The following is a 12,985-nucleotide window of genomic DNA, read 5'->3' on the forward strand; positions in this document are numbered from 1 at the left end:
AATAAATAAATAAATTAATAAAAAAAAAGAAAAAAGAAAAATCAATATTTTACAATGATATGCACATTCATGATGGCCTGGCTGCCATAATATCTCTCTACTGACCATTAAAAACACCATAAATGAAGAAGCCCAACCATGTATGTTGTCATAAGAGTTTGTTCTCTTTATGTCAACAGCTAGCTATTTGGACAAAGAAATTGCCCTTGCCTTAATTACTGACAGTATACTGTGTAAACTGGACCAAAGAAAACCACTTCCAAACTCTACCAAGACAGGTAGGACAGTCCTTCAAATTTCTCTACTTTTCAGAAATGTCTTCCAGATACACCAGGCCTCTAGTCCAAAGTTGGATGCCCCAACATCACAGAAGAACCTAGGGTGACAATTCAAGCTAATAGATGTCCCTGTCCGTAGGTCTTTGACAAAGCTGAAGACTAGATAGTCATAGCTAAGGTTTTCCTCAGTTATAATAAAAGTTAAGTTACGTATAAAACTTTAGACTCAGAAAGATAAGATAAATAATATGTTTTCTCTAATTTTGATTAGATATTGTAACTGCAATTCTTATTTGATAACTATTTTTGTTGTGTAGGTTTTACTATATGAAAGTTAAAACCTTCCTTTTTAATTAAACAAAAAGGCAGAAATTCCTATTCCTTTACACTCTGTGAATGTGTCAATGTGGCTTGTTTAATAAAGAAGCTGACTAACCAACAGCTGGACAGGATAAAATTAGGTGGGTGAGGTAAACTGGGAATGCCTGGGCAAAGAAAGGCAGATTCTGGAGAGTTGCGGGCAAGTGCAGAGAGAAGGAAGATGGATGCCATGCTGAGTAAAGGTAATAAACCACATGTCAAAGAATAGATACGACATATGAGTTAATATAAATGTAAGAGTTAGCTAGTAACAAGTTTGAACTATTGGCCAAGCACTTGTAATTAATACTAAGCATTTGGATGATTATTCGAGAGTGGTTGTCTGCAAAAGAAAACTCGGCCTGCAGCAAAGAACTATGTGTGACTTGGTGCACATGCACGGATAAGAGGTCCGCTTGTAGGAGTAGATTGTCTGCTTATACCATGTGGATTTTAGAGGCCACTTAGGCAATCAGGTTTGTTTGTACACCCATTTACTCTCTGGAACATCTTGCCAACTTCCTAAAATGATTATCTAATTTAATATAATACTTTGTTTACTATGACAATTCCATATATGCATATAAATTGTTCATATTTACCTCCCACTCCCTCCCCAACTCCAAATCCCTACACCTTTCTCTTTAAATGTCATGTTCTCTTTTTATTTTTTTTCTTTTTCTAAAATTATTTTTAAGAAATTATTTGTTATCTTGTAAGAACATTTTGAAAACACTCTTGTAGGAGAAAACACCAACGAATCTTAGAAAGTATGAAATCTTGCTCTCACCAGTGTGCTTGGAAGTCAATTGCTCGTGGCAGCAACTTGGAAAATGAAGACAGGAGAGCAGGTAGATTTGCCTAAAGGTCTGAGATTCTACAGGGAAGAACTCGAATACCAACATCAGATAGCAGAGACCAAATGGCATGATGAGCAACTGTACTAGAAACTAAGTACTTAGATTTCCCAGAGAGGCTGGACACAGATTTTGAGGTTGCTGAGCACAGAGAGCAGAGTTCTAGAAAAACTGCTGTAGCAAGACAAATGACCTGCAAAGGGGCACAAAGCCCAGTGAGCATGGAAATATGTTTGTCTGAATGCAAGCTTTATTATGCAAAACTCAGACTGTCGCTTGGCCAAAGTATTCTGCAAGCAGGAAGAAAGGAATCCTACCTATAAGCCTTCCCCTTTTAGTCTTCAAAACTGAAGTCCATTCTCTACTTACCCACAAGGCCTATAGGTGAACACAATGTAACTCTCTTCATCACTTCTCTCAGTGAAAGTCACACATGTGTGCTTTTCCCAGTGTCTCATGGCCTGCTTGAACATGGCTCGCTGGCTGCCTGGAAAAATTCATGACTTTAATAAAACAGTGTGGGCTTTCAGGGAGGCGTGTTTTGTGCTGGCTCCGCCATCCTGGCTGGCAGATCAGGATGCCAGCCAGCACTGTGATCAACCATGTCAGGTTCACAGCACCACGATAAGTCATTGCTCAGACTCCACACTCACTTTCTAATCCGAGGGTTAAGCCCACTAGCTCTACGAATGTGTGCCTAAGAGACTTTGGTTGGGGGAGACAGTTCAGACAAGCTGCCTTGCAGAGTAAATCTGAAACACTATATGAAGTCCAGCACAATACTTTAGACCCTAAATGAAAGACGAGATATTTTACTTCAAATTCAGAGATGTTTTAAGTTAGAGATCCAGGTTAATTGTTTTCACATTCATTGGATAGTGTATAATATATGGATAACAATATTCTATAAAAACACATGCCTGTATAATAGATTTCCTTTTTTAAAAAACCCCACACATACTCACTGGGAATATCTTACCAGTAAAGTTGCCTCCTATGACATAAGGAATGACGCCTCCAGGCCATATTCTTTCTGTCCTTGATGTAGCAGCTCTGGGAACTCGGTTTTTATCATTTTGTTCTGAGAATTTTAAAGGTGCTTTTCCTTTAGTGGTCTTATTTTGCTCCAAGCCTGCAGTGACATTTAAAACATCTGTCCAACAGAATCCTACTACCCTTAAGGAATGAGAGTTCAAATATCTCGTTTATGTATTTGCATAAACACACCCAAACAGCATTAAAGGAAAATGGCAGTCATTTTACCTGTTTAAGAAATACATAGAAGTATTTAAGTACTTTAAGACCCAATAACATTTCTCGATGTTCTATAAATGAGTCATGACTAATTTTTTATAATTTAGACAATAGGAATCAGAAGTCTGGAACGAGTATACAGTTATGGAAAAACTGTCTTAAATTGCCTCTCTTATCAGTCCATGACCTATTCACCATAGCTGATAAAATAGATACTGTTCAGTAAAAGTGCTCGACCTTCAAGATTATTTCTTTAAATTATTCTGGTCAAGTACTTAATCATTGAAACCAGGGTTGATATTCCAGTAAAACAGCCTAAAGCAATAAATGTTACATCACATAAACGATTAAGAAAAATAAGGTGTTGACCACTAAGACAATCCGTTGTCTCCATTCCTGTCATCTGCGTTCTTCTCTGGCTATCAGCATGAGCCACAGGCAGCTACAACATAGCATAGGTTTAGCAAAATGCTGCCTATTCAGAGAAAACTCCAAGTCAAGAGTCTTATTTTCAGACCCAGGCTAGCTGGATGGAGGTGGGTGGTCCTTGGACTTCCCACAGGTCAGGGAACCCTGATTGCTCTTCAAGCTGATGAGGGAGAGGGACTTGATCGGGGGAGGGGGAGGGAAATGGGAGGCGGTGGCGGGGAGGAGGCAAAAATCCTTAATAAATAAATAAATTAAAAAAATAAAAAAATAAAACTTAAATTATAAATAAATAAATAAATAATAATAAAAGAAGAAAAAAGAGTCTTATTTTCTTTGCCTTTCTTGGAATTTTTCTTTTTGTGTTTGCTTTTCACCGATGTTCATGGCTATTCTTTTCATTCATCCATCAGTGTTACTGAGCTGCCCCTCACTAAATGCACTATGGTGACAACCACTGAACATAGAACCCCATGACAAAGTCTTGAGTCTGTCTCTCTCTTCAATGTCCTTGAGCAAACATATTGTCTTCGCTTAGGAAGATCACTTCGGGAAAGTGAGCTCATTGATCATTGATCCTATCAACTGAAGGAGTATTAGGACATTAAACCCAAATAATGGGTTTACTAAAATGCATGGTAATAAATTAAATATTATAGATATGAACTAATTATAAAAGAATAAAGTTTTTATGAAATGAATACATGCATATATAAATATATTCTCATTATTATGTTTTATTTGGTGTTTTGGTTGCTATTTTAAATTTATTATTTATTTTCACGTAGTTAGGTACTTTGCTTGCATGTATATCTGTGCTCTAAATTTCTGCCTGATACTTGCAGAGGCCAGAAGAGGATATCAGGTTCCCTGGGACTGGAGTTAGAGTTGTGAGCTGTAAAACTGATGCTGGGAATTGAACTGAGGTCCTATGCATGAGCATCCAGTGCTCTTATTTTACTTTTTGCTTGATTGTGGTTTGATTTTCTTTGAGGCCTTGTTTGTGTGTATGTTTGTTATTTTTGTTTGTTTGTTTGCTTTGAGGCAGGGTCTCAAGTATTCCTAAAATACACAGTATAGCTAGGACCACCTCTAGCGTATGGCAATATTCCTTACCCAGCCTTCAAAGTGGTATGAATTACAGACATGAACCATCATGCCTGGTTCACCACTTTTCTTAATAGAAATATCCCTCTGACAAGTTAAGAAAAATTACTTTCATTTAGAAGCAAATACTGGTACGATTTCTTTATTGTTTGATAAAATTGAGGCAGTTCTATGGCCTATAAAATATTTTGGAACAGTAGTTAATGAACTGGAAACAAAAACATACAATTAATACTTGACTCATCTTATACCAGGAAAAGTTTAAGTTGACTCAAAAGAATATTTTCATTTTCTTCAACTTAAGCTCTACAAACTGGACATGATGCATCAATTAATGAAACAAAAAGAGACTCTCTCTCAGTATATCCTTTACCTCCATTACAGAATAGTGACACACTGGTCTTAATAAACTGAATTTCTATGAGTATCATTTTTACTGCACATCAAGTAAAGAATCTGCAGCTTTAAACATTGATATACCAGAGCCAAGTCGTCTTATCCTGTCTATTAGCTGATACAGAGCCCCTCGTTTCTTTGGTATGCCATGGTCTCCAAATCCACCTGAAGAATAAAAGAAAAATATTAAGTCTATTACTGTCAGTCCTTACAAATAAACAATGGTAATACTGCTAGTTTCTCCTTGGTTGGGCTTTTATATGAAATTAATGTGTTAGAAATTATTATTCATGTATCTCTGTAGAGATTAAAGTTTCTACAAGAACACATTAGTAGCTAAAAAGAAGGAGGTGGGAGAAACTCAGCAAGCAACCAAAATGCCTTTATTTGGGCATCAGGACAATTGAGTTTTCTATTGATAATCTGAAATATTTTTCTTCTCTGTGACCTTGACACCACCTGTTGCCACATAGCTATGCTATGCAGAATGTCAGGAAGTCACAAAGCCATAGAGATTGCTTCCCAGCTATTTCCCTTGTGTAAACTGAATCTGTTCAAATGTCTTGCCAGAAAGTGGGAATCAAAACACTAGAAAAGCAACCTCGCATGGCAAGTTTTGTTCCTAAACTTTGAAATATCAGGTCAAATATTACAGTACATTCAGCTATATCTTGAACGTAATTCTCCCTAATTTATATAATCAGAAAAAAGTCACAAGGTAAGTGGCCCCGTGGATGTTCAACTGCAAAATGTGTTACATTACATTATGAGATTTGCAAGATTTTAAAAATAATAAAATACCCTCAAAGGATGTTCCAGAAAATAATGAGGAAAAGAGGAGAAGATTAAGGAAATCTAACTTCCTAAAGGAGAAGCCAAATGTCCTTATAAGGCAAACAGTGCAAGCACAGACTAGTAGTTTGTTTAATTATTTGCATTACATGGTCACATTTTTCTGTGCATCTTGAGAAAAATGTTTGAAATTTTTTCATCAGACATTTCAGAAAGATGAGGTCACACTCAAATGTACTCATTCCTAAGAAGCTACTTAAAATCCTTTTAAAGTGTGGGCTCTACATGTTTTAAATGACCATTATATGGAAACTTCAGCTAGATTAAATGGAACCAAAATGCATGTAACTAGATCTTTAAAGGACTCCTTTTGAAAATAAAGGAATGTCTTGGCTATTATCAAGATAATATATGAATGTGAATCATAGAACTAAAAGGTGATGTTCTAAACCTAGGAAAAGTGATTGTGTTTGGAAGAATATTTTAGCAATTTTGAATGACATTTAGAATAAATGAAATAAAGTGTGACACTGGTAGCTCATTAAATTTTAAAAGTGGTAGATCTTTTTGTCAATTGTTCTAGAACACAATGGAAATATAGAAATCAAGTGTTTATTTATTTGTAAACATAACTCATATGTTTTAAAATTAGAAGACGAGAAAAGTAACAACTCTACTTAAACAAATTCCTGGGAAAGGAAAAATTGAGTAAAATCATAAAATATAGGACATTTAAATTATTTGAAATTCACGTGTAGAGTGTAATTTCCAACTGAGCATTGTTTATATTATCAAAACTATATTGTGTTCTACATTATATATTTAAAGAGATATTACTGTTTCTCCAACTATTCTATCTATGAGCCTACATTTAAATAAATTATCAACATTAAATGATAGTATTAAGGTTTTTAATCACAGGAAAGCAATGGTTTTCAAAGCATGTGGAAAGTTAAGCCTAAGAAATAACCTCTATAGTACTTATATCAAAGAATCACTTTAATAGAAACTCAAAATCCAGTTTAACAAACACGGGGTTTTGCCAAGTAGTGTCAGTTTTTTGTTGTTCAGAATCAACTACCACAATAAAATATGGGTAGAAAAGGATACTGGGGAGGAAGGTGCTGGACAAATCCCACTAGTCTAGCAGAGAGGGCTTAGAAGGAGGGCCAAATATGACTAAGTAGATGTGAAACTGTCGTGAGGGGACCTGTGCCTTTGCATGTGTGTATAAGAGGTTAAAAAACTTGATGGCTTGAAAACCTAAGTTCACAGAGCAAATCATGTGAGGCCTTTAGTTTTTCAGTATTTGGAATCCACAGCCCAGAGGATGGACACATGCCAATCACAGATAGTTTGTAATATATCCCAGCATATGTATTAATCTATATTAAATATATGTTATCTATATTTATATTTGCATATGTACATACAGTGGTCCAGGTGTCAGGAAAGACTGTCACTATATACAACAAAGGCCGAAGTATATTATTTTTTGTGAATCCTTTATTTTTACCATTTATATTTCTCTTGCAAAGATGTTTTTTAGTTGTGATAATGGTATTTTAACTGGATAGGTCCATACCCTTATTTTAGAAACTGTTTGCTAAAATGTATAATATGGGAACGTGTTGTTGAATTTTCTACAAACTTTCTGTAATTAATTTCCGAATGTATTCACACATGTGCATATGCATGTCTGCACACACAAAACCAGCTGCTAGTATCTGCTGCATTTAGGACCATCCCACTGCCATCCTCTGTATTATCATACAGCTTTTCCATATGCTTGGAATTCGCTGAAACAAAAGGTTACTAAATCAAATGGATTAGACAAGGAAATGCTGATGCATAGTAAAATGTCTTAACTCTAAGACAAATTTATCTGCTGGATAACAGAGAGGAATTTTATACATACTTAATATCACATAGGATAAGACAGTGGTTCTCAACCTTCCTAAATGCTGTGTCCCTTTAATATAATTCATCATGTTACAGTGACCCAAAACCAAAAACTTATTTTCATTGCTACTTTCTAACTGTAATTTTGTTACTCTTATGAATCATAATGTAAAGATCTGATATGCAACCCCTATGAAAGTGTCATTTGACTTCCAAAGACTTTAGGACTCAGAGGTTGAGAATCACTGGGACATGTAAGAGAAGGTCAAATTAGAAAAGAGAGGAATTAAAGAAGATAAAAAGGAATGCATCAAATCAATATTTTAATGCCTGGTATGGTAGCATATGATTATAACAGCACTTGGGAGGTGAAGGTAAGAAGATCAGATGTTTAAGGCCAGTATGAACTGATAGCAAGTTTGAAGCTAGTTTGAGCTGCATGAGACTCTATCCCAAAAAGAAACAAGCAAATAAATAAGTAAATAATAACATTTATCAGATATAACTAAAAAAGAAGAACTTAATCCTTTTAGTCTTGAAACCTCTAAAATGGAACACAGAATAAAAATTGTACTAAGAAATTATAAAGAATATTTATTGTATAAGATTGTTTTGGCTATCCTGGGTTTTTTGTTTGCCCATATAAAGTTGATTATTGTCTTCTCCAGATCTGTGAAGAATTTTGATGGGATTTTGATGGGGATTGCATTGAATCTATAGTTTGCTTTTGGTAGAATTGCCATTTTTACTATGTTGATCCTCCCAATCCAAGAGCAGGGGAGATCCTTCCATTTTCTGGTGTCCTCTTCAATTTCTTTCTTCAAAGACTTAAAGTTCTTGTCAATAAAACCTTCACTTCCTTGGTCAGAGTTACCCCAAGATATTTTATGCTATTTGTGGCTATCGTGAAAGGTGATGCTTCTCTGATTTCCCTCTCTGTTTCCTTATCCTTAGTGTATAAGAGGGCGACTGATTTTTTGGAGTTGATCTTGTATCCTGCCACATTACTAAAGGTGTTTATCAGCTGTAAGAGTTCTTTGGTAGAGTTTTTGGAGTCGCTTATGTATACTATCATATCATCTGCAAATAACAAGAGCTTGACTTCTTCTTTTCCAATACGAATCACCTTGATCCCCTTATGTTGTCTTATTGCTATTGCTAGAACTTCAAGCACTATGTTGAACTTAAAAACTATTTCAAACCTCTAGGTTTCCATAGAGGCATAATTCAAATGTATTCAAAACACATAAAATTGGAATCCCCTCCAGGGGTTTTCATCAAAGTTATTGTTGCAGAAACAGCCATGGAGCATAAGTACAAAACAGTTGTTAAATAAAATTATAAATATAAGCTATGATAAGAACCTAAAACTTTAAACTATGCTCACTTCCATGGAAAAAGTCAAATTTGATGTGAATTTTTAAGAATATTCACAGAATTTCAAATATATTTTCCAAAAAAAAGTTATAAATGTGTTCAAATAGTCAGCCATACCTGTGCTATGTCCAAGTTTTCCAAAAGGACTCTGTGTCAGGTCAATTGTCCTGTCTATTTGAAAGATATTCAAGTCTTCATCGTCTAAGGCAATGTCACCCCAAAACACAGCTAGAACAAAGAAGTGGGAAAAAAATGTCAACGTAAAATCAATGCATAGCAAGTTAACTATAGAACCTTATGGGAGCTGGCTCAGAGGTTAAGAGCACACATTGCTCTCAGAGAGGTCCTACCTTTGTTTCCAGGAACTACCTCAGGTGCCTCGGGAACACCTATGACCCCAGCTGACAGCCACTGCACTCATGTGCCCCCCCCCGACATAAACACAAAATTTAAAATGAACTTTTTCCAAAGCACATTTTCAAGATAATCGTACCTGAGTAAATTAGACTAAAATACACCCTGCCCCCAATGTTGGTATTTTGACAGAAACCAAAGTTTGTTTGAGTGAGATGACCCACAGGGGAAAGCTGGTACCGTAAGCTAATCCTCAAATTATTGAAATTTTAATATGGATCTCACATTTTCTGTGAATGTCTCTGCCCCCGGTGAGCCTTCACCAACAAGTGGACACAGTAACGAGGAAATGATGTACGAAGACTACTCAGTTCAGCGAGATTCAGTCCAAACTAGACATGCTGTGCTGAGGTAGACATTCAGCACACTCCGTTGCTTTTAAGGCATGTCTTTAAAGACCAAGCTGCCTCTGCATATTTAGAAATGCATGCACAATTTAAAAAACAAAGGTTTAAGTCAATATCTGTTTGGGCAACAACTTCATGTTAAGCTTTTCATGTTTAATGACTTATTAAAGTCATAACTTGTCACTTCAGGAACCTAAAATAATTCCACAACCCAGAATACACAGTACACAGATCCTCCCCAAAGCTTTATGCTGCTTTAAAAAAAATTCAAAGATCTATAAATCATTGTGAAAGAATGGGTCTTATATATGACAAGCATGCAAATTTTGCTTCTAAGATTATAAACATTAACATAATAATGAAATAGATGTTTTGTTCAAACCAAAACTAAGCCTTTGATTACTTTCTAGCAAAAGACGTCATGACACATTAACTTCAGGGTCTGTAACTAAGCGAATGCATTTATCGTGAGGCAGTAAACTATAAAAAATATCAAGAATCTCCAAGATTATTCTTAATTTTTTCTTTTATCTTTCTTTTCATTTTAATACTGGTTTACAGATATTCTTTTTGTTTAAAATTAACTTCATGAGCTAGAGAGATGGCACGGAGGTTAAGAGCACTGGCTGTTTTGTAAGAGGTCCTGAGTTCAATGCCCAGCAAGGTGGCTCACGGCCATCTATAGTGGAATCTGATGCCCTCTTTGGCCATAGGTTGTGCATGCAAGTAGAGCACTCATATACGTAAAATAAATAAATAAAATTAACTTCAGATTTTCTTCTTTAAAACAAAAAAGGACAAAACATGAAGATTTATGAAGTGATTAAAAACTATCCTTTTAAAATTTTTGTCTTTTATTATACTATAATCTTTATCTTTATTAATTTTAGCATTATAAAAAGCTAGTTAATAAAAGGTAGTGAACTTAACAAATTTAAACTCCAGTTGTGAAGGTTATGAGTTGTTTAGGGCTTTCATCAATCGCTAAATTATTTAATTAACCTGTGAGTTTGGGTTCTTCACATAAAACTCAAAGGTGAGGAAGTGAGATTGGTACAAATCAAAACAGAAAACAACAGAACTCAGCTCAAGGTAGGTTATCATTTCCAAACACAGAAAATTCTTTTTTAACTTCAAACTCTCTTCTCTACTGCCTTCTCCTTCCTTGCCACCAATGGTGAGTTCTGTCAGCTGAATGACAATCTACCCAACGGAGAGAATGGCCTACTATCACATACGACCATAGAAACAAAGTCAAAAAGTAAACCTTGGAAATTGAATTCCACTCATACATATTCTACAGAAAACAAAAAGGCTCTCACACCCCTAAAACACTCATCCTCTGAAAGAGACAATCTACTTTCATTTATTACTTTATCAGTCATTGGTTTTCATTAAAAATACATTCACATTCAAGGTTTTCTTTGTAAATTCAAATTTACTACTCTTTATGAGATTATCATTATGTGTATGACTGAAGGAATACCTGTGACCATAGGTAGTCAAAGCCAGCCCATCTCTCCCTTAATGCCGCAGTTCTACACACAGCTAGAGTCTAGATGTCTAGGGGTTTCTCTAACTGTGAGTGAGAATCAGAGAACCTGCTTTAAAAAACTTCAGGATTCATTGGGTCTGGAGATGAACCTCAGATTTCTACACTTAATAAACTCCCAGTTACCAGGAATAGATGTCACTGTGATCATCTTTCCTGCTATTCATTTTTTTATGTCTGTTAGAATAAACCTTCAGACGGGCTGACTAGAAGTCTGAGGCATTGCACAGCTGAAATATCGGTTTGTCAGTTCTAAATTTTACATAATAAATAAAGGTTCAGTAAATTAAAGCCTGAGCGGGTTTGGGGTTTTTATTTTCTTGTATGACATTTCTTATGAGGTAGGCACAAATGCCCTGGTATGTTACACCAAACACAGTCAACAATCCATGGGAAAAACATGTAAATAAAGCAAAAAATTACTTCTAGAGAAGAGGAAAGCATGAGACCAGATGATACTTAGTTTTAGACAAAACGGGTCTGGAGAACATAAACCCATTTTATTTATCATCCTCTGTCTTAACTCAGAACTTCAGATAAAGCTTGGCAGGCAGCTCTGAATGCTCCATAAACTAGTCCAGGAGAAGACTAAGCATTTTCTTGGAAGTAGCGAGCGATGAAGCCAACTCACTTATGTGCTTTTCAGAATGCATGTTAGACCCCATACATCTTCAAATCCATGTTAACACACACACACACACACACACACACACACACACACATATGCATATACACACCACATTACAATATTTTAGATGCCCAGTTTCTCTATATGGCACACATTTTGGGTTTTCTTGCGGCATTTCTAGTTAAATCTAAGTAAGTGTTTTTTGTATGCCAAAATATTCTGTGCAAGTCTTGGTCCATCAGGCTAGAGCATGACAACTTGTACTGAGTGTTTAGCTTCTTCATTATAATCTCCTATATATTTGATATATAGAGGCAAAGACTTTGTGGAATATTATTTTAACAAGCTAAAAATATGCTACATTTGTTTATGCCGCTGAATATTACTTTAACTATGGGAATGTGTGTTACATTTGTTTCTGCTGTATTTGTTTATGTAAAAATATATTACACTTATTTCACCTTGCTTGCCTAAGGCACCTGATTTGTCTAATAAAAAGCTGAAGAGTCAAGAGCTAGGCGCTAAAGGGATAGAAAGGGCTGGCAGACAGAGACAGAATAAGTAGGAAGAGAAATCTAGACTCCAGAGAGAAAAGAAGGAAAAGAGATTGAGGGAGAAAGAGAGGGACACACTTAGGGCCAGAAACTAGGCAGCCACCAGTCAGATAGGAGGAGTAGAGAAAGTAAGATATATAGAATGAAAAACGGGTAAAAAGCCCGAAGCAAAACATAGTTAAAGAGAATCAGGTAAAAATAAAAGCTAGAACAAGGCCTAGCATTCATAAGTAATAATAAATCTCCGTGTCATGATTTGAGAGCTGGTTGGTAGTCCAAGACAAAGTCTGGTACACAAAAGACACATGAGATTCTAGATACTTATTGGAATTTTTTTTCACTTCTTTTTCTCTATTTTTGTCTTGTGGTTTTGATTTTAAAAAGTCGAAAATAAAAAGGAAAAGTATCAAGTATTATTAATTTGGCCTATTTAATGCGGTGATGAGGTACTGATGAGATTAGAGCTGGAAGGAATATGGGAAGCTAGTCTATGGGATGGCACTATGAAATAAATGCTCGGATAGGATTAAACTATTTCCTATCTGTCTGGAATTATGCTGGGATTCCTGTGGCCAGAAGGGAACTGGAACTAACTCGTGGGCCAGAACTAAATGTTGAATGGGCAATTTTGAAACTACATACAAAACCACAGGTTTTGTTTTTCCCCTAAAGGTCATTTGTCTTCAATATCTTACAAAATTGGAAGTGGCGGGAGCCCAGGACGGTTGTAATGATTCTGAT

General features: G+C 35.6%; 1 protein-coding gene across 1 annotated transcript in view; it reads right to left on the reverse strand.

Moving 5' to 3' along the window:
- Positions 1 to 12,985, reverse strand: part of Tll1 (tolloid like 1) — a 185,737-nt gene that overhangs the window by 90,140 nt on the left and 82,612 nt on the right. Inside the window, exons 2-5 of the mRNA XM_005367745.2 lie at positions 8,867 to 8,977; positions 4,763 to 4,843; positions 2,475 to 2,627; positions 1,865 to 1,982 (exon numbers count right to left, since the gene is read on the reverse strand). Coding sequence (XP_005367802.1) covers positions 1,865 to 1,982; positions 2,475 to 2,627; positions 4,763 to 4,843; positions 8,867 to 8,977 — 463 coding nt within the window. The remainder of the gene's footprint in view (positions 1 to 1,864; positions 1,983 to 2,474; positions 2,628 to 4,762; positions 4,844 to 8,866; positions 8,978 to 12,985) is intronic.

This window comes from Microtus ochrogaster, unplaced genomic scaffold (assembly GCF_000317375.1).
Source record: "Microtus ochrogaster isolate Prairie Vole_2 unplaced genomic scaffold, MicOch1.0 UNK23, whole genome shotgun sequence".
Lineage (NCBI taxonomy): Eukaryota > Metazoa > Chordata > Mammalia > Rodentia > Cricetidae > Microtus > Microtus ochrogaster.